The sequence below is a fragment of the Platalea leucorodia genome (assembly GCF_965183815.1).
Source record: "Platalea leucorodia genome assembly, chromosome: 20".
In the NCBI taxonomy this organism is placed as follows: domain Eukaryota; kingdom Metazoa; phylum Chordata; class Aves; order Pelecaniformes; family Threskiornithidae; genus Platalea; species Platalea leucorodia.
The window spans coordinates 4,828,227-4,855,985 of record NC_138842.1 but is presented as its reverse complement, the minus strand read 5'-3'; the positions used below and the strand labels follow the sequence as shown (position 1 = coordinate 4,855,985).

Below are 27,759 nucleotides of genomic sequence, written 5' to 3'. Positions count from 1 at the left end.
TGCCCCCGTGCAGAGCAGTGGCTCCTGCTGAGCTGAGAATTATAAACCTACATTTGCACTCCCACCCACCCCCAGCCTGCCCCTCATTTTGAACATGGGGTTGTAAATGATGCATAACCCTTCTGGGCCTTCTGCCTGGGCACAGAAACTTCCCCATATCAAGGGAATTAAAAACTAGGTTAAACATAGTTGTCACTCCAGTAAGTTCCTTAAAGCAGATGCAAGACTTTTCTTGGTCACTTCTGATTAGAGTTTTGTGAGAAGATTCCCTGCAAAGGCTGGAGGTGTTAGATCACAGCTGAAACACAGCAGAGAGGGGCTTGCGGTGGCCCATCCAGACAGCCACCTCCCTGCGTTTTACAGGCTCGTTCTCCAACAGCTATCAGCCCTTCCAGAATTTATCAGGGTAAAGCCATAAAAGTCATGTAAGAGATTAAACTGACAGTATACCTGAGTGCACACATTCATTATCCTGAATGCTTGATCCTTAACTGAGCACATTGTAGCTCTATCACCCCTAAGGAAAGCCGGATGGCAATATTGATGTTCAGATATGAAGCATCCCAAAGTACAAAAGATCAGGTTACCACATGGGGCATCTTGATAATGCCAGCTCCACATTATTTAAAGACAAGGTAGAAGCATTCAGAAGATTCTTTTTTAAAGCCCTGTTCTCAACACATGGTACACGTCATTGATACACAATTAACTGCATGTGTGCAATGACGGAGACATTGGCAGAAGAAATGTACGTCTAAAGGAAGAGAAAAGCAAAGAGACATGCCGTGACATGTTATCATTAGGGAGTCATAATTTCCTTCCTGTAGTCATACAACAGCTGTCACTAACATCTTGAACACAGACCATGTATTAGAATACCATAGCAAATGCCTTTTCAGGCAAAAGAAAGAGAGGGCATGTTAACTGGGTGAATAGCAGGAAGAATATTTTGACAGCTTGAACGCATTAACCTCCCCGTAGAACGCCCACAACCTTTGCTAGAACTTGGCTTGGTAGATACCTTCCACATGCCGGGTGAGGAGCGAGGGACTCCAGCAGATCTCTCGCAGGGACACCCAGAGGCCTCAGCTGTCCAGGGGCCTGTTTTGGTAGGCAGGGGAGATGCATTTGCCCATAATCACCTCTGGGGTGCATCTCTCCATCTCTACCCTCCCCGCTTTGCACTTTTAGCTTGGATTGAGAAGGGCCAAAGTGGACGTCTGAAATAGCGTGAGTGTCCTATCTTGTAGACAGAGGGAATGATAGCACAGGTTGACCTTACACATGAGAATATATCCTCCAGCCTTGTCTTCAGGAGGAGGGAAGGCATTTTCTTACCTTCTAGCTACGACTGTTAACCAACATAGAGGTCCCACCAAAGATGCCATAGTTGCCGTTTCAAAACAGAAGTAATTTAACCTAAGTAACTAGATTTCTCATAGTTTCTGCCTCAGTCTTGTAACTTCCGAGAAAGCTACACACCACCGTCTTCACTAGGAATCCTCCTTCTCTTAGCGATAATATGTCAGCCAATGCATTTTAAGAACACATTTTCCTCACGTGGATGAGGTCCTCAAAGATTACCGTGACAGGACCATGTTCAGGCACCTTGAATGTTTGCCATAGGTAGTTTATCTAAGGCAGACTGATTATTAAAGCTTTCTGTGCAGCTTTTCCAGGAGCGGTAGTTCTCATTACAAGGCAGGCTGCAACAACTCATCAATCTTGGGCAAAAGATAATTAATCAGCACCCAGAGCCATTTTTGCAAATACAAAGCCTGGTTGAAACAAACCAAAATAAGGGGGGGGCGGGGGGGCAGAGGGGGAACCATGACAGAGCTGTTGGCACTTGCCAACTCCTCTTGATTAAACTTATTTTCACCTCCAGGTGCATACACAGGATGAGTTTTGTTAATTAAACCTGCCAGTCAACTCATTATGCATTCAATTAAAAAAGCCTGATGCCTTGATTTTATGCAGCTGGCGGGCTGCACGGTGACAGGCCGTGTCGTTATAGTGCATAAGTTCTAATGGGGTAGGGAGAAGAGACACTCCAAAATATGGCTAAGTGCGATATTTGCTAATTGGACATACTCTTGGTGTTTTGTCTTTTTTTTTTTTCTTTTCTTTTTTTTTTCTGAGGCTATAACGGATGGGGTTGTTTATCAGACGTACAGCCTGGCTGTGTAAAGTGAAAGTCAAGGTACAGAGTGGAAAAGCGTGTTCATCTCATTTGGAAACCCATCTAGATGCTCAGAATATTCATGATAGACTCTGGCAAGGTTAAGAGATGCGGAGACTGGCACCTAGATGCCATGGTGATGAATGCTATGTGAATAGATTAGACAGAGGCCCTGAAGCTTCTATAAAATTGTGGGGTTTTAATTTAGATGAAAGATAGCCTTTATTCTTAAGGCATCACAGTGAGAGTCGGCAGTTCTGGATGCAGGCCCTGGCTCTGCTACAAACTCCTTGCATGACCTTGAATAAATCCCAGAAGACCATGCTTTAAAGGTATCTACAGTTGTATCTTTCAAGTGGCAACCCTTAGCCACCTCATCTATCCACCAGCAACTGAAGGCTATTGCTTCTGCTGTGCCTACCACTCTCTGAGCTATTTATATTCACCTTCCTAAGAACAGACAGTATCTCGTGTTACACTCTGCAAGAAAACCTGTTACAATGGATCTCCAATCTTAGATGACAGAGAGAATGAAAAACTCTAACATTTGTGACAAAAGAATTTGTGGTTGCATGCAACAGTTTTACAGTTACCTCACACTGACATTTCTAAGTCTGCTTCATGCTGGCCACAAATATGAGAAATGACCTACAACAGAGGTGACCCATCTGCTGTGCTCTGAGGCAGAGAATTAATTTCCTTTCCACTGTTTCTGTTGTTTTCTTCAAGTTTGCAGGCTTTCGATATAGCTGCTTGTACAGACAAGAGGTATACTATTCCAGTACTATGTTAATGCGTTAATCACATCTCTCCATCCCAGATCATGCTTCAGTTCTTGTGACAATCTGGGAACTTTATTTAATGCATATACCATCAATGGAAACACCTTAGGACACTGGGAATAGCATTGATTTCTTCCTTTTTTTTTTTTTTTTTTTTTTTTGTGCTGTGCTTTATGATTGTGACTTTTCACGTCTTTACCGCAGCTCTTCCGTTTGTTACTGGATATTTTGTGACTGATGAGGAATGAACCAGATGTTCGTGGAGCCCTCTAAACTACACCTCTGTCCTAGAGTTGACTGTAAGTGTGAGGAACTGAACTTTGACCAAGGAGATCCCTTGAGTCTTGTATGTTTTATTAGACCATGAAACAGAGAGGGATTTGTTATTATTATTGTAACCTTCTTTGCTATCTGGTTTCATGCCCCCTGCAACTGCTGGAAGCAATGGCCCAGATTCACAAGGATGTCTAAGGACAAAAAAGATAATACCAAATGCTTGGTAAATCCCAACAGATCTCTCTAGTGACCTGAATCCCGTTGTCCACCAACATATAAGAATTGGTCCAACTCCAGAATGACTCTTCCAGACTCCAGCTAAATGCAAATCAACAGTCAAGCCTCTCTTCCCTTGCTGGATTTTTTTTTTTTCCTGTTAGCAGCTGTGTCCCTATCATCAAAACTAGCAAGGCAATTAGTGGCTGGCAGTAGCTGTTGCAGCTGGTCTGAATTTTTTATTACAACTTTCATTGAGAAATACTAGTTGGTCAGAACAAAAAGAGTTGTGAAGGATGTTGAGTCGGATATTCTCTGCTGGGATCAAACCACAGGATGGATCATAGTCTCAGGGAGACACTGACCCCTATCCAGCCAAATATCCTTGTGATTGAGTCTGTTATTTGGAAAATGCCATGCTTAGGTTCAGATCTGCTTTCTGACTCAGACTTGGACTGGAGCCTTCCACATCCCAGGTGAGAACCTGGCCCACTGGGCCAGCAGCTGCTCTGTTCAAGGAGTCTCATTTCCCTATGAAAGTTTTCTAAAAATCACGGCTTAGCCTCACATCTGGCTGGAAGAGAGTGATAAAAATTCAGGCTTTTTTAAGCAACCTGTCATTCTTGAATTCCAGCCAACCATAGGTGTTTATCACCTTTTCCAATAGATGATGGTTTGCAATTCCACCCATGTGTGAACAGTTTATTAACACATCCTCACACACAGAGACCAGCAGCTACTGCTAAACAGTCTTAAGACAGGACAAAATTTTCTGCCTCTCCTCAAACTTCCAGTACAGGAAAATAGTTAGGTTTGCATGGAAGATACCCCACCAATGAGTTATGGTTGTTTCATCTGAAGGCAGCCCAGATCAGGTGCTGCATCTGGTTCTCCCAAGAGACACAACGCAGGCAAGCACGTGTGTGCGCACTGGTGTGTACATGGAGGGGAGACTATGCACGTAAGATCAATAGCCCATCTAGTCCAAGTATCCTGTATGACCATGTACTAGGGAAGAATACAGGAACAGGACATGTACAGAAAGATCCTTCCATGCTCTGTCTTTCCAGCCTTGGACAGAGGCACTTTAGGGATTTTCTCAGACAGAGGTTACACCAGGTTAAAACTAAACTTGCCACCTCAAAGGAAATTCAAAGTGAATATAAAATAAAAATAACAGTCCGAGAGAAGTTGGAAAGCCTTTTTCCATCCCATCAGTGTAATTGCTGCTGTCCTCTATTCACATTCATTTGCAAGGATAAAATAGAAAATTACTGGTCTACAAGTAATTGCTTTCTTCCCCTGACCTAGAAAATAATAATAGTTTGCATTTCTATAGCTCCTTCCATCTGGAGATCTCAAAGCACTTTGCAATCACTTATTAATGATTGCTCTCAGACCCCTGCAAGATAGGTAACCAAAGTACAGTTACTTTGAACGTGCCTGGAGTTGCACAGAAGACACATGGCACAGTCACAAATAAGCATATAGGAAATGTAGGAGTCCCTCTCACCAAGCAATAAATTATATTCCCAGTCAAATGGAAACAGCCCCATTCGCCTTTAGTCCACTGCTGACTAACAGCACAGTGGGAGGTGTGTGTACCCCCTCCAGGCTGGAGCAGCTCAGCGCACGGTCTGAGCTCCAGCATCCATGAGAACAGTTTGGAAGGCTGCTCCTCAGGTCCTTATAAAACACATCGGTTCCCTCTGTGCTGCTCATCTCTCTTTCCATCCCGATCTTGGTCTCCACTCTATGGACTAGAAAGCTGGATGCCGTGCAAGTTTTATGTCACTTTTGCAATGAATGGGGGACACTAGCTATATGTTCAGCATGGCTTCCCAATCATCAGCCTTTGGGCAACTGAATATCGAGCACAGGATCTGAGAAGGCAAAGGCAGGACATGTCCAGGGTCTACGCATAAATTCGTTTCATCCACGAAAGACCTAATGTTGTTATTTTGGTTCCCTATTCCTGTAGGCAACAATTGAAAATAGTACCCTTAGCACAGGCCATTCTCAGCAAATTACTGCTTTCTAAAGATGAGGAGGCAGTGACTTAAGCAGCAAGGAAAGATTAACATAACCAGAACAAATTCAGAGTTACTGCACTTTATAATGGTAAATCCTATTCCTCTAACTCTTTCCTACTTGAAACACTGTTATTACCCTTATGGTGTATTGTGTCCAATACTTGACCAGATTAAAAGTATGCCTGAAAGAAGACTATCTGTTTTAGCACATTAGAGTAAATGAAATAATTGTTCCCTTACCACTCTGACTTTTTATCCAAGAACTGTAATAATATTTTACATGTATTAAATTAAGACTCAGACTCTATAAGGTAGGAAATATTCCCACTTGGTGGAATCAAGAGACAAAGGATTGGCCACTGTACAATAATACTACAGACTCTATGCACTCTGCTGGGTAGGAAAGATGCCTGATTTGCAAGTGTTACTGAGTCATCAGCAGAGCAGAGAAGCTTTGGAAAGCACACAGCTGAACTAGGAGCTTCAGTTCTGTTCTCAGAGGTGTCTCAAGACCTTGCAGTTCATGTTACTTTCCAGTGATAGCGGGGTCCTTAACATGCTTTAGGAAGTGAAGCTGTACACCTAACCCACAGCCACTACCCTCAACCCTTGCACCACACTGACTGTGTAGTTTCTTCCATCTAAAATCCTTTACCAATCCTCAAGCCAGATGGCCCTTTAGTACAAACTGACCTCTTCGGCCCAGGAGCTAAATCTGTTAACAAAATTTCTTGCAAGAAATAGCCTTCTCTCTCTACTGAGGTCTGAAAATGATTTCTCCCTCCTGGCAGATGGCAGAGCTGCCATACAATTCACATCTTGGCACCGCTACAGGCTGGCCCTGCCAGGGGTTTTCTGGAGCACAGGACCATTATGAGATTCACAGAGAAGTCTGGAGGGAGTCAGTGATGCACAGGAAGATGGGGAGGAGGTTTCAGGTCTTGGATGTCGGTTCCATAATGGTATTGCAAAATACCAAACGATGTTGAGGTCAGATAGGGTATTTCAGACATTAAGCACACTTACTGCATCCCCAAGAAAGCAAGGTTAATTTTGTGCCAGCATTTAATACTTTACTCTGGATTCAAATGAATTTGCTTAACAATTTAAAAAACTATTTTATTCTTATTTATTCTCATAAATGCCAAGAATAGCCTCATTGCACACTGAAGAGTCCCCTTGCACCATTTAAAACTGCACCATGAATAAGCCCTTAGCATTAGCTTTTTAACAGAGGGACCTTCTTCACGTGAGAAGTAGCTACTCTGGAAATCGGACGAGGAAGGGGAAAGAACTCCCTGACCCATCACACGAGGGAGAACAACGTGCGGCACTGATACAAAAAGCAGGCTACAAAAGCATCAGCCCAGGAACAGCTACCCTGTCCTAGCCGCCTCCGGTGGACGTGACCAACTTGTCCTCTCCCCTTTCTGTCCCTCACTAGGGTCTCCTGGGACTTACTAGCTCCTCCGCGATGGGCCACGTGCTCGCAGTAAGTAAACAGGACAGTCACGTCACGCGTGACCCCTACCAAGGCCAAGGGAGCATCAGAGCTCAGCTGCGCTTTTGTGGCAGCTGGGCAGAGGTCAGTGACACGGAAAGGGTCGCACACACCCTGCTCAGTCCAATGCTTTCTTGGCCGAAAAACAGGGGTCTTGGCTTCATGCTCCCAATTCTCCTCTCCCTGCAAGCAGGAGGGCAGGGAAAGACCCATTACACTTTCCATGTCTACAGTGAGTCCTTGTTGTCCCTACCTTGGCTTGCCTTTCACTCTGAGGCACAGCAAACCCTGATTTCTTCAAAAGCAGAACACATACAAATGTGGTATGCACGAGAGCGTCGCCACCCTGGCAAGGTTACAGCCAGGGCCACCAAGCATTTGTCATTTGAACATTCTTGATTAAAAAATCCACCCAAGAGAACTCTTCCTCTGAAATGTGTTGGGTTTCAGAGGAACACGTTTTATATTCTCTAAGTGTCCTTTTGTTTTGTTCTTTCCCAGTTCTTAATACCCATCCTTTTAAGCCTATACCCTCAACTAGATAATCTTGACATTTCCCAAGCTGTTCTTATTGTAATCTCATTCTGCCAAAAAATGTGCCCTATTCACTCACCACTTCCTTTCAATAACTAATGCTTGAGCTATTTCTCTGTGTGAGAACTAACTCTCTCTGTGTATTAACATGTACAAGTATTGCTCAAACAGCCAGAAGGCAAAACTAAAATCGGGGATGGAGAGCTGCATTAGATAAACTGAACGCTGGAATTAAAATACAACAAACTCCAGGCTCAATACGTAGTCTACCCACTAGATGGGGCAAAAAGCTATATTCTGTTTAAAAAAAAAAATAAAAAATAAAAAAAAAAACCTCCAGGTGCTCCTTTCACTAGTTTCACCTGGCCCATATGACTAGGGAGAAGGCCAGTGCAGAAAGAGGTCTGGGTGCTAAACTGTTTTTTTCACTTCTAAAACTGCTCCAGGCTGGAGCAGCCCAGCGCCTTGGCTGTGCTCCCATATTCCCCACATATACACTGACCTGCCAGGCCTGAATTACTACAGCCAGGAATGAAACAACCCAGCCAGACCTAGCCTCCACGTCAAAACTGTCGCTTAGGAAAGGGATCCTCTGATGAGGCTGATGGGCAGGGGCTCTTCTGCACCACCGTGACATTGCAGAGGAAGAAAGGACATGATCCTTTGGAGAAGTGTACATCCATGACACAGCGCTGCCCCGACTGACAGCTCAGCGTGTTGTAAGTGCCATGAACCCCACACAAACCCTCAGCTTCAAAGAAGCTGAAAGTAGCTAGAGGAAACGAAAGGACCTTAACTCTTCCCCTGCCAAAAATTTCCCTCCCGCACAAACGTTTTACATAGCTTAATGCGCCAAAGCGTTTGCTGAGCTTGGACCATTGCCTTCATTTAAGGCCCTGCTGTTGTGGTCATACGAGAGCCTTTTGTCTAGACAGTGTTGGTGTTAGGAAGTGCTTTTAGGCTGGGCTCTGCACTCAGCTGCGCTGCGTACGGAGTAACTCTTCACCCCCCGTGGAATTATACCAGCTTCAAACTGATGACCCTGCGGGGGGGATCAGGACACCTGCTTCATAAGCAGTTGCTCTGGAAGGTGCATTTCTCCCCCTTCAGCATCACAACTATGTCCAGTATTTGCCTTTCACAGGATGAGTGTGATATATCAGAGCAATTTCAGGTACAGAATAGGAACAAATTACATATATTCACTAGTACTGCACTAACAAGCTGCCAAAGCAAGCAACCTCCTCCAGTTTTTATGCTTCTAGGACGCAGGAATTTACACACAGCAATGTTAGCAAACAACGCATCGACTCGGTGAGGCCATCTACACAGAGCGCAGAGTCCTGATCCAAAGCCCATTAGAAATGAGTGAGAATTATGGAGAAGCTTCCACTGATCTCCCATGGGCCATCCAGAAAGAAACTCACGGTTGCTGACACACAGGGAGGCTCCTTTCCCAAAACCTTCCCGGAAAACACTTGGAGGATGAAGTTCAGGTATCGGGTAGGTTTTGCAGGCTGAAATCCCATTACCAATTGCACCGTAATTCCAAACCCCACCGTCCCAGACCAGTAGCTTGTTCAGCACTTAGAAACTAAGGCTTTACAGGCACACTCACCCCGTATCTCTCCTCCTAGCAATTCCCGCAACAGCTGGAGTGGGCATTAGACCCCAGTCTGTACGTAACAAAATAACGTCAGTATTTGCTATAACCACATACTACAAATGAGCTTTCTGATCACCACAGTCTCCTCTCCAATGCAAAGGCCATCAACCCGCACCCAGAATTACCAGCCGATTAATGAAATTTTCCCACCTCAAAAGGCTTCTTTTCTTCTTTATGCTTTAATGAGACCACGTTACAAGAAATGAAATAAAACTTGGCGAAGCTCCACAAACAAAAGCAAACAAAACCTCAGTTTGAGTTACTGTGAACTTCCACTCTCTGAAGCCAGGAAGATCTGATTCACCAGAACAGTTGCTGTCCCTGTAGCTCTTTTTATAGCACAGCTCTGGTCTCTGCTGGGTGCCTGATTGCCCAATTGTTGTTATACTGAACACCTGTGCAAAACCTGGCACAAAAGTTAACTTTTTGCTTCCTTCAACTTGCTTCGTGCCTTCGCCCCCCTCCTGCCGTGGCTCATCACGTCCAACAGACTTCTTGAAAACGCCCCATTCGCACACAAAAGCCTGATTCAGCACCCAAAATGGAAGGAGGCGACTCACTGTAATCCTGTACGTCTCACTATCGAAATGCAGCTGCTCCTGGTCAGAAGAACGCTAACGTTTTTAACAGGGGTGAGTTTAAGGCAGGGAATAAGAAATCTTCAGTCCAAACTCAGTGGGACTGACGAACAGGCTGAACGCTAACTCCCAGACTGAATCGAGCATGTATGAATGAATGAAGTCAGTTAATTTAGCTTGCCTTGCCTGTGGCTCAGACCGGCTTGGGTTTCTTATTTCTACGCTGAAAGCTCTCCTGTACCTCCAAGGATGGCAATTCATCGCTAACAAGCCGCAACCCTTTCTCCACCACTACCAAAGCACCTTGCAGTACTCTGAGAGGCAGCATGTGGCTCACGATCCCATTCTAGCTAAATATACTAATGCAGGCCCATTAAAGGTCTCACGTCATGTCTGAAAACCTCATCTTCAATCACACACACTTGGCTTGCAGATACTGTACCTCGATTCATTTTTTCCCCTCCTTGTTTTGTAATAAATAATTGCCAGGCTTTCAAGGAGGAGGATAAATGGAAACAAGTCATTTGAGGCCTGCATTAAAATCAAGTGCTCTCATCTCTCTTTACCTGACCTGCTGGAAACTTCCTCTTCGGTCCTGCTCCAAATCAATAGCTGAGAGCAGCATGGTGCACGCTAAATAGCATCAAGCAAACCTACTTTGTATGGGAAGAATAGAAAGAAAGTCCATACTTAAATGCCCTAGGGGAACTTTTGCCGAACAGGTAACTGCATCTCACCAGAGAGACAGATCAATTTCAGCAGAGCAGCTCCCAGCCTTGTGAAGACATGACTGGAAAAGATTTCTATACAATATTCAGTGTTAGAAGTCCCTTTCAGCATAGTTAAGTAAGGGAAGCTGATCCCAACTCATATGGCTGCCTTCCTTATGGTGTCAAATCCAGAGCTGAGGGAGTAAGACAGGCATCTGTCTGTATATACTAGAAGGATGCCTGATCTTGTGCGCCCCATCTGCTATAAAACTATGTGTTTGGATCTGTCGGGGTTTTTTAATTTGTCAAAAAAGTACCCAAATATTGTGCAGAACGCAGTGAAACCTTTCAGAAATAAAGCAAAATTTCCATATATGCCGTGGTAGCTCCCCCGCTTTGAAACACCTCTGTGGGAGTACTGGTGGTCTAAGACTTTAACCTCTGGCAAATAGCTTAGGAACAGCAAAACCAGGAAAAAAGCCACTATTAGTCACACTGTAATTAAGCAGCTTCAACCTCCTTATTCATCCTGGTGAGAAATAATTTACTGGAGTCACTGTAGTTCTGGGGTTTTCACTACTACATGATTTTTCTTTAAAGCAAAAATTAGAAAAATGTGCTGGAACACAACTGCTGACAGAAAACCTCATCGCTTCATCTCTTGCCTAAAAATAGTCAGGGTATACAATCATACTTCAGACTTCACAGCTCTGGGACCGGACCCTGATTTTGCCATTGTCTACAGGCTGGTTTAAACTCCATGGACTGGAGTGTGAAAGGACAGGCAGGACCTTGCCCTCTTGGGAGAAATCAGTGTTCCCTTACATGGACTTTTCTTTCATAAAAAAGTCAAAATGTCACTGTCCCAGGGCAACTCCTCTTCTTGTGACCTCAGCCATATGGTATACAAGCTGGTCAGAATTATCTCATGCTACATTCAGCGCACAAAAAACAGGGCTCCTGCCTCAGGAAAAAAAAAATTTAAAATGGCATGAGGCATTATTCAATTATTTCAGCAGCTCTGAGGAAAGAAGAAAATCAAGGAAGGGTAAACAAAAGCTGCTCACCGTTCCCTCGGATCTGGGGGGACACTCGTGAGGAGTGCGAGGCGCTCTGCGTCTCTTGCAAGCACACAGCTCTGCAGGCAGGGAGGCAAGACAGTATTATCTGCAAACACAAGAGGGAAGTGCAGCACCAAAATCCAGCCTGTTGCGGGGAAAGAGCAACAGGCTTTCAGTCTCAGCTTAAAGGCTTGTGCTCACACCCTGGGGCACAATGCTACAAAAGATGGGTCACTTCATGCTAAAGCCTTTTCCTGATGCCTGGGACCATGGAGAATGCTTTGCTTTACGTGGCTTCAAGGAGGCCATTTTAGTGAGCAACATTGCAAGCTCGGGCCAAGTGCAAGAAGTGTTGTAGCCATAGTCTCCAACTGCTTAGGCAAATGCTGTCATTTAAGCCCAATGTTAAATTCAGCTGGACTGCAAGCGCTATTGAAGGTACGTTTGCAATTATCCATATTTTTGCTTGTCTAAATTCAACTATTTCATCTACTACTCTTTGACAGAATTCCTCTAAAAAGACAATGTTACTAGACCCTAGAGCAGGAATCTGAATCCAGTCACCTAGGACTTTGTCTTCTGTATTTCAGAGGTTGATATGGGAAATCCTACCAGATTTAATGCAGATAGGAACTTTTCAGACTGTACTTTGAACACAGCCACAACAACTCTCCATCTTAATGATGCTACAGAACGATTCAAAAGCCCTTTGTCTCCAACAAAACCTTGTAATATTTTTGTTGTTGTTATTTTTAAGTTGTAAAAAGAATTAATGCAGGATCCCTTTGCATTTCCAGAAAACCCAAAGGACTGTTCTCTAGGAACCCTAGCAGTTCTCTGAAGACCCTTGCTCAGAGATGACAGTCCCTCATGCTTCATTACCACGTTATCACTGAAATAGCACGTTGGTCCAGACAGACAAATGAAGGGGCAACAGCTGATGAGCGTGCTGGGGCTGAAGGCTCCTGAGCAGCAGCAGCAGTGGCTCTGGTGCATGTTCCTCAGCAGCCCCCGAGCTCTCCTCTTGCCCCAGGCTCCTGATCGGGCCGCCAAGCCCTGCTGCAATCGTATCTCCGTTTTCTACTCTTTCCCGTTTCTGAGCAGGCCTATGCTTCACCAGGTGTGCAGCAAAGTGTCAGCCCCTGCACCGGGGACTGCCTCCTCTATTAGGCAGCAGCTTGGAGCTCAGCTGTAATTACTCCGGGGTTGCTTTTAGCCCCGCGTAACACCAAGGATCCCTGCAGGGCCATGGGCCATTTACACAGATCCGAGTGAAATAGGAACCCGGTTCAGAAGTAGGAAGCTCAAAGTGTTCATCCAGACTTTGTGTTCTTTAAAATGAGATGTATACAGTGTGGAAATGTTCCCCGGAGTCAAACAGAATGAGAAACAGATGGGAAATTATTTGCAAACAGGAACTCTTTTCTTTCCTTGTTTGCTTGCCTTGTTTTGTTTACCCCTCAAAATCCTAACAAGAAACACAAGTAGGATAATACGGCTGCAAGCTACTTCATACTAGCAGAGCTGGGTAAACAAAACTACAAAGCACTGACAAAGCAACACATTTATTTTTATGTGATGTGTTGAGTAAGGCATCAAGTCTTACCTTGGGCCCCAGTCCAGCAGACGCTGATGCATGGACTTCATTTCATTGCTGGGAGTACAATGAGGCTACGCTGAGCAGTGAAGTCAAACACGTGTGTAAACTTTTAGGACTGTGGCCTTAACCAGTAAATCTTAATTATTCTTTTTGCGGATGACAAGAGCAAGGTTTATGCTAAGTATTATTAGTAGAGATTAGAGTTTTGACTGAGGGAACAGAGTGTATTTAATTTGCTGCATCGTTCAGTCAGATAAAGACAGTAGCAGCTGAAATCAAAGCACCATGGAAATTTATGCTCTAAGTACGAATGTAACATTTTAGTAAATGATTGCAAAGAGTTACACATGGAGCCACATACGGTGGAATTTAATTTACGGAGAACAGCCTCTATCTTTTAGCCATTCATATAATGAAGATTTAAATATGAAACAAATTGCAAACACTTGCAGCTGAAGCAGGATGTTGGATGATGTTCATTCATATTGAAATTACATCTTTAAGTTCCTCTCAAGCTACATCAATGTATCTATAAAGGACGTACACGTACATGTAAAACAATCCTTCTGTAATAAAAACGTGTATTATTAAAGTGCTGGTTTCCAGATAAAATTCTTATCATAAACATTAAAAATTGGTCTCTCATGCTCCTAAGCATGTTTAATGACTACATCAGAAACATGTTTTCAAATTTTGTTTATCTCTACCATTCCTGCTTTATTACTGGTTTATTATTTCTATTTCAATGAACTTTGTGAAACCTGATTAATCATTTTCACTTTTGCTTGTAAGCACTTTCACTCTCTTCTCCGTTCAAAGGCTGTTGCCGTATCCAAAGCGAGGAAAGTTAAAAAGCAAAAATAACTAAAGAAAAATGAGAAAAGGAACCAAAGCAATCCTTAGTGTCACTCAACTGCTTTTAGTTCGTTATTGCCTGTCTTTGAGACTAAACCAAATCACCAATCTTCATATCTTTTCAAACAATTCTACAGAAGAATCAGGAAGATCTCAAGCGGCCATAAACACCCCCTTCCTTGCCTTTTCAATGTTATATCCAACAAATGCATTTTTCTTGAAGTAATCTGACAAGGGCCCCGTTAACAATACAGGAAAGCAGCTAAACAAATCCCAACAAAAAATAATCATTACAACAAAAGCAAAAGTAAAAAAGAAAGGCCTTTGCAGAAATGCTGCAGACTTTGTACAACCTCCTGCAGATCGGCATATTTTACTGTGTGTGGGAGTTGGGGAAATCCCAGCAGCTTTCTATTGTATCTCTTTATTTCTTGGCTTATTCCCAAGCAAATAAATAATCGTTGTAATAAACTAGATTCATACAAGTGTAGCAGCAACAGACATGAAATTCAATAGATAAGACAGCCAATGCTCAAGATGTTTCTTGCACATGGGCTAGAAGTAGGGAGCCTATTAATCTTTTCTTTGCTTAACTGTTCTTCCACTAACAGAGTCCAGGATTACAGAGAGCAGACCGTGGCAGGAACTAGTGAACCATGCTTCTCAAGCCCAGCGTAAGTGGATTTAATACCGCTATGCTAATTTACCGGTGGCTTTAGTTCCCTTTGAAAATCCCACCTATGTTACCGAACAGAGTCTGCAAGTGTTTTTCACAGCACGCTGTACATGCACTTCTCCCGCTCAGCTGCCCTGCTGCAGCAAGCAAGTCTGCAAGGAGAAATTAAAAGGAAAATTTGCTGCAGGCAACCATTTGCCGTATAAATGAAAGAACGAGGTACTGCACAGGTTAGGAGAGAGTAAAGGCCATCTTTGCAAAGCCTCAGCTACTCACTACTCCTATGTCCGTGGTTTTTTTGCTTTTAAATGACCCATGAAAGGCCATTCTGCTAAGGCTGCCATCCCTCCCAGCAGGCAAATTTTGCTCTCACGTACCCTGAGTACCCTCGCTTCACGTGGCCACCAAACTGAGAGAACTGGGCTCCAGAGAAGAGCTGGCACAGTAAATCTTTTCCTATGCACATCCAGCAAGAAAGCCAGGAGTCCTTCCTCACACAGAATCCTGTTGCCTTCTAACCCAAAATAGCTCAAAGCATTTAAAATACATACGTTATTTTATTTTTCTTTTACGCTGAGAACTGGGATTGAAAGTTAGGCAAGCTGCACTAGATGTCATCTCCTGCCCCCTACTCTCAGTGCAATATCTGAAGGACACTTTGCCTCTTGGCTCATACCTGACAGTCCTGCTTGATGCCACAGCTCTATGCACAAATGAAGGGATTATGATGAAATTAATGGCTTTTGTTTGTAATGAGGAGAATACACTCCAAATTTGAAGGAAATCCAAGCTAGAAAAGCAAATTCTCCTGTGCCTGTGGCCAGCTTGGATCCTCCAGGCCCAAGCCCCAGCTGCTCTCTAATGAAGCCAATAGTGCTGTGACCAGCCCTGGACCCGAATCCACCCCCACACCTCCACGTCTGCAGCAGAGTTTGGAGTTACAGCCTCAAGGCAATAAAAGCTGGAGATGGATAAAAAATCCCTGGTCCTTTGGGAGTGCTCTGCAGCCCTAATGAATCCTCCCAGAGCCCAAATCTCATGGCAGAGGTTTGAGGTGAGAGAGATACAGTGAAGGGTGAGAAAGTCCTTTCACAGCCTTCTGGACAAAATACAGAATCCTGTTCTCCTATAAACAGCTGCTCTTTCTATTTTTAAATACTCTGGAGGGACTCAAATATTGCGGTGATGAGAGAAGAGGCTCATGTAAGAACCTAGGCAGATGGATGCTTAGCAAAGGAAGGAAACTATCCCTGCGGGACAGAGGCACAAATAAATGCTCATTCCAGCTCAATTATCGAAGCCCAAACAGGTAAAATATCTGGACAAAGGTGTTTTAGGCTTTAAGACTAAGCTGCTCTCAGGAATGCTGTTCTTCCACTTTCACCGAGGCTCAGCAGTTGTTCCAAACATGCTCAGATGGGTGTTATAACACAAAGCCCAAGCAGTCACAAAACACTGCCCACAGAGCAATTGCCAACTACATAGGAAACGGGCTGAAGTTTGTTGAAGTTTCTTTGGTCTTAGCTTTGTAAAAACTCTGACTAATAATTTTGACTCAATTTTCATGCTGTTTTGAATCAAGTGTAAGGCAGCTGTTCATTTTTCTCAGTGATAAATCACCGTTTCTTGACATTTGGCAACTTGGGAGACAGAAAAAAAAAAAAAGGGGAAAAAGTGCTGAGGGTGGACTCAATTTTATTTTTCATTATTTAGCGCATTCAGATGCTCAGCCGCAAAGGCGTGTTGACACCACTGCAACATGCAGGCAAATAATCAAATTAAGGACTTGCCAAAGCAAGATAAGGGGGGAGGCTGTAGCCCTCCTTCCCCCCCAGCTGCCAACGGGCCTGAAGTTGCCATGTGGAGTATCTGTGTATGTAAAATGGCTTAAGCATGCAAATCAGTGCGAGACCAGGCTCAAAGTCTAGGAAACAGCGATCTTGCCCTGTCCTTCATTGTTCAGCTTTTGCTCAATGTTTGCCTTATGGCAGACTTCTTTTCTCTTTCTCTTCTCTGGGAGCGGGAGGGAGACGGGACGGTCTTTTCCTTGCTGTTCCTACAAAGGAGGTGCTGGCCCAGGAGGAGCTCCACATCCTGACCCTGTCCCTGTCCCTCCCTCCTCCCCGGGGCAAAAATGCAATTCAATTGGTAATAATTCAAAAACAGAGTCTTGAACAAGGACTTTCTGAAAGCATCTGACCCCTTTTGTAAGGGAGGGAAATTAGGAAGGAGGAAAGCAAAACCCCTGCTCTGTTTCCTGCTGTTGTGCTGTTTATTTCAGAATATTTCCATTGTTAGAGAGTAAACCCTTTGCATGCGAACGCGAGGAGGTAGCATCAGGCTGGAAAGACAGCTAAATTTGGCTCAAATTCCTTGGAGGAGCCTGACTTCTTCCTATTGAAGTATAGAGCAACACTCCCACTTGCTGTCCAGTGTGGCATTTTTAAACACTCCCCCCCCAATTAATTCTGCGTTGCTTTGAAGGAAGTGATATAAATAATGCCCGAAGAACGCATTTTCCTGTAGGTACAGGGGTAATATTTGAGTTTCACTCAGGAAAGCAGTAGAAGAGCGCAGAGGACACACACGCGCCTGTTGCTGCGGGAGCTCGCACCCTTGCCTGGCTTCGAGCGCCGGGAAACTGTTGCACTGAGGTCAGCAAAATGATTAGCAGGAATAAGTTAAGCACACATATAAATTTCTAGGATCAGGCCAGCAGAGGGAAGGCCATGTGAAAAAAAAAAACCAAGAAAGGTTTTCTGTGAAAATCTGACAGCATTTTTAAATAAACTGCATATCATACAGGCACAATCCTTTCATATATTTCAATTTTTTCACTAAAATTATTGTTAATTTGGGGGACTGAAACACAATTTTCTGGGTGTCTCCTTTTTTAAAAATTTGCTCTCTACTTTTATTTTCTTTCCTTTTCCTATTTGATCACTAAGACAGCTTTCATTTTCAGCTTTCAATCAAAAAAAAAAAAAAAAAAGGTGGGAGGAAGCATTATTTCAAGGCACATATTTAATTGTTGGGGGAACAAAAAAAAGGACTGCTTCCCAATGAAAGGATTTTAATGTAAGAAAGCACAGCCAGATCAAATGCAGAGGCACTCACTAAAGTTACAAGGACATGAGGCACTTCTCTTAGCACGTTTGAAAAATCATTTCAAACCAGTACGCAGCCAGTTTCACTGAAGGACTACGAATGATACACTCCGCTAGCCTAGATGTGTAAACATCCTATTGCTGTTCCTTCTTGTTTGTTGTAACGTCTTCGATGCTTCCACTGGAGTTAGTTGCAGCAATTCATCCAACCAACAAAACTTCAATATTATAACTTCTATAACGTGGATTTTTTTTAATTGATCGTGTGAATCTGTCACAGCTAGAAGAAAGAGATTCTCATCTGGGCAAAGTCCCTGGAAGCTACTTCCATAGCAAATTACATTTTTATTGTTATCTCCTGATTGAGTAATACAGCTGGAGCAAAAAAACATGCATGAGTGAAGCATATCGAGTTAAGTCAAAACACAACAATCCTCACAGGTTTCTGTCGGCCGCAAATCCCTGTACATTGATCGGATTCTCCTGGGCATTGCCTGCAGTGCTTGTTTGGGAGGTGGGAGGGTGGGATCAATGTTCATTTGGGATTTTCATCTTCCCCTTTCACGGGTCCAGAACTAGCTGTATCTTTGTGGTGCTCCTAGCATGGCTGGGTATGAGTTCGTCGGTGACGACCGCTTCTGGGGGCTCTGGCAATATATGTTTCAGTGCAAATATTGTTATTAATAATCCTTAACTCTCCTCCTCCGTTAAAATGGAATAGATTGGGTGCCTGATCCTGATTTCACGGTTGCAAAAAGTCTAACACGGCTGAAATCCATGACTAAACGCTTCTGGGTTTCACCCACTGACTTTAATGACGTTCTTGCCAATTAATAGTGGGGGTAAACGAAAGAATCAGTGCCTCAGCAACATCAAAGGAGTTAAAAGTGACTTCGAGAAGCGAACAAGTAGCGCTTTGTGCGATGTCCTTCTGGAGCTTTAATTTTCATGGCGCTTGTTAGCTCAGCCAGTGCGAGGATGACTTGCCGGCCTGTTGTCCCTGTGGGAACACAGCCCCCAGTGTAGCACGGGAGCGAGTGCTGACTGCAGCATGTGGCCGTTTCTCATCACGCCTTTGGATAAAGCGGCAGAAAATAAACTGGCACGGGAGGGGAATGAGTGGGATTTTTTCCCTTCTCTGGCTTCATTGATACAACAAAATGGAAACGGGCTGTCTGTTTTCCCTAATGCTAATAACTCTAGTGATAGGTTTGTCATTGCCAATGTTGCTTTCTTTCCCCAACATAAACCATCATACCTTAAAAAAATGCCTCTTAATGTTTTTTTATTTATTTGCAGGGTTGTCATTTCATGCTGTTCTCCGCAGCCCTGCGAGCTGGGCCTGCTCTGGGAAGATCAGTAGTGGTATCTGCTTGTCTTTAAAAGTGAAGGGGAAAGCAGGGAGGCTGTGGGGTGTGTGGTGAAGGGGGGAAAGAAGGGGACGTCAGAAAAAAGACAAGGGAGAAGGAGGATGCCTCTTGCCACATATAAACCCCTCAGCTTACACCCCAAACACACCAAACTGAAGTCTGAACTGAAATACGACGAGGAGGAAAGCAGCAATATTTATCCCACCCAGCCCATAGGAACACGCAGGGGAGAGGAGCAGGGCTGGGTGTCGCAGCGGACCTTAGGCTGGGCAGGGCAGTCCCTGCCCTGGAACCGACAGGCTCCCAGGCCGTGTATTCCGAGTGACGGCCTGGAGAGGGCTGGGAAGGACGCAAAAATGCGAGACTGAGGTGGAAATTTTGGAACGCACCTCCTTCGCCTCTAACTACATCGACTTTAACCACTAGTGCTACCACATCAAAGCCGCGCTGAGCGGCGGACAGAGCCCCTCAAGTCCCAGTGCTGCCGTCCGGAGCACCCTACGTCCCCGCTGCTGCCCCTCCTGCCCAGTTAGGTCAACACCGTGCAGAGCTTTTCCTCAAAACAAAACAAAACAAAGCAAAAAAAAAAAAAAAAGGAAACCCAAAATAATTGTTTGCGCACGTGCTTTCGTGTTTTAAAGTCAGCCTTCCCTCTCCCTCCCGCCCCAGCAGCGCTCCCGCTCGGCGCCCCCCCCGTGGGTCAGCCCCAGCGCCGCTCCCGCGGCGGGTGGGCGCCCCGGCCCCCTCCCACGCCCCGAGCCCCCCCGTGGGAGCGCCGCGGGGCTGGCTGGCTGCCGGCCGGGGCTGCACCCTCCCGCCCGGAGGCGGCTTTAAGAGCGGGGGCGGGCTACGCGGGGCCGCTTCTCCTCGCCGATCCTTTTGCCAAGTCGCCGGTGGCGGCGTGGGCTGCGTGGGGCGAGCACGTGTGGCGGCGGCCGGGGCCGCGGGTGGGCGCGCTGAGCCGGGCTGAGCCGGGCTGGGCTGAGCCGGGCTGGGCTGAGCCGGGCGCGGAGCAGGGCCCTGCCCCGGCCGCGGCCCCCGGCGGGGCGCTGGGCGCTGCGGGTGTGCATGGCCCTGCGCGGGCGGCGATGGCTGCGTGATGGCCCAGCGCGGGCAGCCCGCACCGCACGCCATGGCTGCCAAAGAGGAGCTCTACAGCAAAGTCATCCCCCGGCGGAACCGGCAGCACCGCGCGGGGACCATCAAACATGGCTCGTCGCTGGAGATCCTGCTGTCAATGGGCTTCCCCAAAGCCCGGGCGTAAGTCGCCGCACGGCCCCTTTTTCCCCGCGGCTCTTCCCCCCACCCCCCACCCCCCCGCCTTTCGTTTTACGGCGGCGAGAAGCGACGGGCGCCTTTCTGCTTGGCTGCTCCAGACCGCGACAGGCGGGCGGCTGCGGCGCGGAGCCTGCGGGAGGGAGCTCCGGCCGCCGGGGGATGCGCTCCCGGAGCGGCCCGGGGATGCGCTCCCGGCAGCGGCCTGGGGATGCGCTCCCGGAGCGGCCCGGGGATGCCTCCTCGGAGCGGCCAGGGCAGCGGGGGATGCGCTCCCGGAGCGGCCCGGGGATGCCTCCTCGGAGCGGCCAGGGCAGCGGGGGATGCGCTCCCGGAGCGGCCCGGGGATGCTGGGGGGGCCGAGGGAGGCGCCGGGTGGCGCGGGGCGGGAGCGCAGCCCCGGCTCCGGCGGGGGGCCGGGGGGCGGCAGGTGCCGTCCCGGGGCCCGCCGCGTCCCGTCCCCGCCACCCCGCGGGAAGCGGGGTGCTGCAGGGCCTCCGGGCTGCCCGCCCGCCCCGCCCGCAGGCACCGCTGGGAAGTTTGGGATCGGCAGGGAGGCGATTTTCTGCACCCCCAGTTGAAGTCAGAGCCCATCGTTCCTGTGCTTTGAAAATAAGGAGTCCTTGGCGCAGTTGCTTTGGCTAACTCGGTCACCCGGGAGATTTTCTTTAAACCGCGTACGAGTCGACCAAAAAGGAACGGAGCAATAGAAGAAAATTTCCGTAGTCCAAAGTGGTAGGTTTTTCTTGCCCAATTTAGCAATGCCGTGGTGTAATCTCCCTGCATGTGCTTATGCTTTAAATTAATTAGGCAGCAACCTAATGGCAACTTAATGACGACTCCCCCAGTTTTAAACATAGTGACTCCTGAAGTGGGGCTGTGCGCTTTAGGATGCAAATGAAACCGGCTGGGATTTGGATGATTCCTTGATGTGCTTAAGTTTTCCTTTTGTTGTTGATACCAATTAGAACTCAGTGGTTTTGCAGCCTGTCTTTGTGCAGTTTTTTCGTAAATCTAGAGATACGCACATGCGGTTTTAAGGACACGTGTCATCTATGGATTCATGAGATTGCCGTGGATCCGCTAGCATGTACAGAAAAGCTAATGTGTTTTCCATTGTCCTACTTAGGCTCCTTATGTCTGTCAGTGACCTGTAGTTATCTATTGAAATCAACATACAGCATTTATATACAATGCCTGCAAATGGAGATAGTAGGAGACTGGTGACTTCATGCTCTGCTCGGTTGGAAAAACAGATGTGCATCTTTCAGTGTAGCTAGAGAAAAAAGCAGCTTGATACTATGAATGAAACTAGTTATTACCTGCACAACAGTGCCATCAAGGCTGACAGTCAGCCCTGGTCTTACCTAACCGTTAGCTGAGGAACTATGTCTGTGGTTCATGTTCTTGCCCAAGAAAACACTAACATTCGACAAAAATGGACCCAAAGCTTCATCACGCAAGATAGGGAAGGTTCAACACAGAAAGCAAGCCAGAGAAAGGGGTAAAATATCCCCAAATGCGAAGAGAACTTATTGCAAATATAACCAGCCAGATGGGCAAAACTGTCTTGATACTAAATTCAAGATACTGCGATATAACCCTGTCTGACAACTCAGCTGTCTGCTGGAGGGGGACCACTTTCCGATCTGAAGTAGCAATTAGTGCACCTATTCCAGCCTGCTGGAAATACTACAAACAATTCATCATTAAAATTCCAATAAGAAGCAAAATGGAAATAAAACCAAACCACTAAGTACTGCCACCAAGGGCACGCTACAGAATGGCACACAGGTTCGGAAGCATGAGAGGCAGGACCGCAGGGCAAAAAGACATTCCCTAAAGGTCGCTGCTTCCCAGAAGCTGCTTTTTAACTCACAGCATATTACTCCGCAAGTGTGAATGAAAGAGATTACTGAGTTGCCAAGGAGGTAACAACTCCCTGTCTCCCAAAGACATTATTGAGAAGTAGCCTGAGAGTAAAGCCCTTATGAGTCTTCTCCCAAAACTCTCCCACCCCTGTTTTCTACCCCGAAGCCACAGTTACAACAGGAGATGAGAATTCAGCGAAACGGGGGATTTCAGATCTGTGGCTGTAGATCCTGCGTACAAAAATACGAGCCAGGCTGATAGTTAAAAGTGGTGACCATCTGTTTGGATGCCTTACGCAAAACAAAGCTCCAAGTTGTCAGACGAGTCTACGAGGCATGTCACAAAATGCCATCGCTGTTGGCATCAGTGGCCTCCCGGCTTCTCGTGAGAGCCAGGGGGATTGATTGGGGCAGGGGGCAGAGAGGACTGTTGAAGCCGGGGTAAGAGGCACAGGAGTTACCTGGAGATGCCAAGAGTGCTGTTTTCAGATGTGGTATTGAGACAGTACTGAGATCCTGGGGAGTACTCACATTGCCTAACTTTCAGCTTCTAATTCAGCTCAAGTAACTTCATGTACCTCACACCCCTACCAACGGACAGGTCAGCTTTTGTCTCTCCAAAACAGAAATCATTAATTATTTGATAATACTTCTCCATGCTTACAGTTTATAACAGCAATAAGAGCTCAGATGGCCAGAATGATCCTGGGCTTGCACTGCTGACCAGAGCTGAGGATTGTTGTGTTCATTTTATTTTCTGGTTCTGTGTTACTTTGGGCAAGCCACTTCCACCCTAAGTATGGTAAAATAATCAAAGGTGAAAGACGAAATATGATTTCCAAGTATTACTGGATGGGTGGTATAGACTAGAAAATTGTATGAGCCAGGCTGAAACCAAGAGAGGATGTCACACGCGTTTACGCTTCAGGTATCAAGTGCAAAACTGCCGTGGATGTTTTGTTCAAATCAAGGCGTTATTAAATAAGCCTTCATTTGTCCATCCTGCATGTGGTTTACGGGGGACTGGGGATAAAGAGTCCGTCAAAGAAGAACATACCCTGCCTTTGTGAACTAAGGTCAATTGAGAGCAGGTACTGAAATTAACGGAGCTCCGCTGACGTCAATGTCCCGTAACACAGGCTGAGACCCCAGAGGTTTTCCCTACTCCCCCACTAAAGTCCTTGTCAGCACAGGTAGAAGAGCAGCTCTGTCGTGTGCTCCTGGACAGACGTCTGTCTGTCTCTTTTCCTCCTTCCCAGCAACAGCTTCAATTCAGCTGGGCTACTCTCAATTACATGGTGATGCAGTGATGTACAAACCACCTTTGGATCCATTTACTGTGGATGGCAATTGCTCAAACCACTTAGTATGTCATCACTTTGGACTATTACTGTGCAGAGCTGTTCTGTTTTGGGTTTTTTTTGTCAGCACACAATCATTATTTTTTTTATTTTGCAATTAGCCCATTATATTACGTACTGTCTAGTCACACAGGAGGAGGCTGTCCCTATCCCAAGCAGTTTCTGATTAAACAAGGAAGGAAGGCAAAGGTGATGTTATGATTGACGTTTTGCAATTTGGGCACCACAACAAGCATTTTACCCGGGGCCACACAGAAGTCCAACCAGATCCCCAATGTCTCAAGACCCTAAACACAAGAACAGGCTTCCTCTAGAAAGAGGTTTCGCACAACTATTTCCCAGTTGCCTCAAAATATTGTACCGCATCTCGTTATGGATCTGCTGTCCGTGGTTGCACCCACAGATCTAATCTGACTGCCAGCACCTCTCATTATTGTGTGATAATCCCTATATAGGTGTTGATAGTCTTCCTGAGAGTAAATAGAAGGGGAAGCACAATGTAGTTTACAGACCACTGAAACCACAGGGGATCCCTTAAAACTATTATGCATGTACAAGCAATTAAAAAAATCTATACGTTGCATGTATCTCTGTAAAATGCTAAACATAGGAAAATTTAGGGATGGACTGCAGTTTCTTTTGGGATGGAAGAAGGCCTTTGATCAAACTTAAATTACTGGAACTAATACAGGGATAAGCAGTTGAAATCCTCTCGCCTGCATGGTGCAGAAATCAGCGTGGCTCCAGAATCTGCGAGTTCAGTGATGCACTGTTTTAAAAGTTTCGTGTCAGAATTTAAACTCCTCCAAAACATCCTCAAAAACAGAAAGTTAAAATTCTAGTATGAGGAAAAATTCCTGCTTCCTTTGTTTTAATTCTGGGTGCACATATGTGCATGAATATATAAATATATAAAATCTAAAACGTTACTTGAGTTTCTGTATACAACTCTGAATTCAAGCCACAGCCCTGAGGTACTGTTTCAGAAGAGATCCAGACCTAGAAAAATGAAGATAATTCTCTGGCCCCTGTCATTACTCAAACTGGGTAAATCTCTGTCCATAAACAGAACACTTAAATTAGAGGCATCACGCTTTTTTGGTTGCCATGCTCTGTGTGATAAGCGTAAGAGACGAGCGCTGTTCTTGACAGAGGTGGCAAAGCTTTCCAAAACTAAACTGGTGTTCCTTCCCATCATCTCAGCCTGAAAAAGGGGGGGGACATCTTCTACAGACAGGTCCATAACCTTGGTTCAATGTGTAATGCTGTGCTCCTGGGTGGATCTGCTGACGCTAGACGTAATTGCAAACACTTCCCCCTCATAAAAATGGGATAGACGGGAATATTGTACAGTTTATCATGAATCAACTTCACCACTTCCCCTATGCTACACATTTCCTCCTTCCCACAAAAGACCACCTGGGTTTAACTCTGTGTTCGTGGGCACGGAGAGGAGTTAATCCACAAAGCTCTACCACGTTTCCCCGGACCTGCATAGAACCAAGCCAGTCTGATCTTGATTTGCTTTTGCAGTAACTGTGAGAATTTAGGAGTATTAAGAGTTTCATTATTCTCAAAGAAAAGCAGCTCAGATCCAGTTTACAAACAGTAAAATCTTCTCTTGTGTTTTGAAAATGTTTTCTAGGCTGCTAAAACATGTTTTGCCTAGTAACAGACTTAGCAACATAGAAGTATTTCAGCACAGAAAGACTGCGAAGTCTCTCATTCCTCTAGGGTTTGAGCTGGATTTGGGAAAATACTGCATGGAAAAAAAGCGCTGCAGATAATCTTTCAATTTTGAAGTAGTTGCTGTTCCTTCACGGCCTTGCCTTCAGGGTATTGGTTTTCTGCAAATACCCTTGGCTGAAATTCATCCTACTACAAAGGACCATCCCAAAACGTAGGCATCCCGTAAGCCCCACTTAAGCCCAAGCTTTAGAAGGGTTTTCACGATTCACAGTGACTTGTGTTGGCCTGGGGTGTGGAGGGAAACCCCATCGCAAGTGAAGAAGTTGATGGATAGAAATGGTTCTAGAAGCAACAGTTTAGAAGGGTATTGGATTTCCAAGTTTGCTAACAGCACTGGAGGAAATCTTCAGCTACTGAATAGAAGATCCAGGTGGTGTAGGTGCAAGGGCTTAGGCAAAAGCTTCCCCTAATGCGCTGTCTGTGCCCATCATTCAAGACGGTGGGTTTCGGACTTGGATAGAGCCACTGGACCGTGCAGTAGAGAAACCGTCTAACCAAAATACTTCCACTTCCAGTACTGTGTATCAGCCATCAGGCCGATGGACATTTTTAAGTAGGAGCTTGGTAGGAGGTATTTGTGACCTGTTTAAACTCTACAAATAGTGAAAGAGGAAGAACTTGCTGGAGGTGCACCCTTTGGCAGATCACTCGGACAAGACCTGCTTCCCCTGCTGTGACCCTCCCTTTCCATGTGCCTGTCGAAGCTTTTGTGAGAAGTTGTGGGGCAGGCAGCTTGCCCACGCTGGGGATTCTGCACTGCAACCTGAGCAACAGTCTGAGCAATTAACTGGTCTAGTTCATCTATTGCAATTCCTAGGTTCAGCACGGAGGCCTCTGAACAATTTTGTACATCTGTGCTGGAAGGGATCCAACAGGTCTGCACTGCGCAGTGGAACATGGATACTGCAATTGAGTTAGCAGCTGCCAGGAAGGTGCACTGGAGAAAGGCTTGAGCAAACATACATTCGGGACTGAGTCCCATGGCTCCTCTGCATATGGATTTTTTTTCATTGGCTTTATTGCAGATTTCTGCTGGGGGACTGAGAGATGATTACTGCAGTATTCAGACTGTTATGTGCCAGCAGCTCCATTGTGTTTGGTGTGGGGGAGATCTCTATCAGACAGTTCCTCATTTTAAAGATCTGAAGTGATAAAACATAGAGGGCTCTTTATTTCCACTGTATAGTCTGGAAACTGAGGCACAGAGAAGCTTAGGTATATACGTCAAATCTGCAGTTCGGCTGGCACTTGCACCTAAATCTGTAGCGTTTCAGTCTATTAGCTTAATAACAAGACTTAGATATCTGGTCTAAGTAGAACATCTATTTCCATGACATTGTATAAAATTTTCAAATGGAGAGAGACCTTCTCTTATCAGAGGCTGAAGAAGTCATTCCTGTGATAAGATCACACTCTGAAATGATAATGGCAGCAGTAGCATGCCATATTACCTCAGTGATTCAGGATACTGTATACATAACTGCCATTAATCATATCTGATAGTTGGGAGAAGTGGAACAATCAGATATTCAGGTCTGATACTGACAAAGAGAATGCTTCTGCCATAAACATCGAGAAAATTGTTTCAGGACAGAGCACCCCTATACGACGATTGCTCGCAGTAGAGCCAAGGTCAGTGAGTCACTGCAATACTTGCTGCATAAGTGCTAGCTGCCCAGAAAGCAAGCTTGCACATGTTCAGGGGAGAAAAAAAACACACCTTTATAGTGCCTTCACACACCGTGCTTCATTGGGATCTCATATTTAAATGTCCTAAGTAGCATCACCATATGCAGTGAGTTCCTGGTTCAGTAGCAAGTCGGCCAGAAGACAGCAATCCCTGGCTTTCTGAGACTTGTTTTTCAGGGCTATCTAACTTTGGCAAACACTGTAAGTGATGTCAGAAAGTTTCCTGGTCCCTGAGCGCTTAGTTCATTTTGGTATTAAAATGACATGGTCACAAGAAAACATTTGCTTGTGCTTCTGTCTCTCTGATGATTTTTTTTGTCTTCAAGCAAAGGTCCTGAACTTGATCCTACCCTCTACGCTGGGAAGGAGAGGAGCTTCAGAAAGTGCAACCCAGACCCCACATGTCACTGACAGAGCCTGAAAAATCACTTTGTGCCTTCTGTGTCAAAAACCCAAGCAGTTAATAACTTGATCCTTAGTATGCAATTCCCTTTCAAGCTGCCTATCAGTTTCGAGTGATACAGATACCAGTGTTATCTCTTCCTCTTCTGTCCCTTTTTCTCTCTCACTTCACAGACCTGATACTGCTGTCAGGAGCCAGTATAAATTTACTGATGAGATTCTCAAGACAAAGACTTGCTAGAGAAACACATGATTTCAGATATCC

The 27,759-nt window shown here is 45.5% G+C and overlaps 1 protein-coding gene across 2 annotated transcripts in view; it reads left to right on the top strand.

Annotated features, from left to right (window-relative positions):
• Nucleotides 1-20,185: 20,185 nt before the first annotated feature.
• The window catches only part of UBASH3B (ubiquitin associated and SH3 domain containing B), a 76,756-nt gene continuing 69,182 nt past the window's right edge, over nt 20,186-27,759 (top strand). Inside the window, exon 1 of one of the 2 annotated variants that reach the window (XM_082330606.1) lies at nt 20,186-20,407. In XM_082330606.1, the coding sequence (XP_082186732.1) occupies nt 20,247-20,407 (161 nt within the window). In that variant the 5' untranslated portion in view covers nt 20,186-20,246. The remainder of the gene's footprint in view (nt 20,408-27,759) is intronic. The other variant, XM_082330607.1, reaches the window with a different exon arrangement.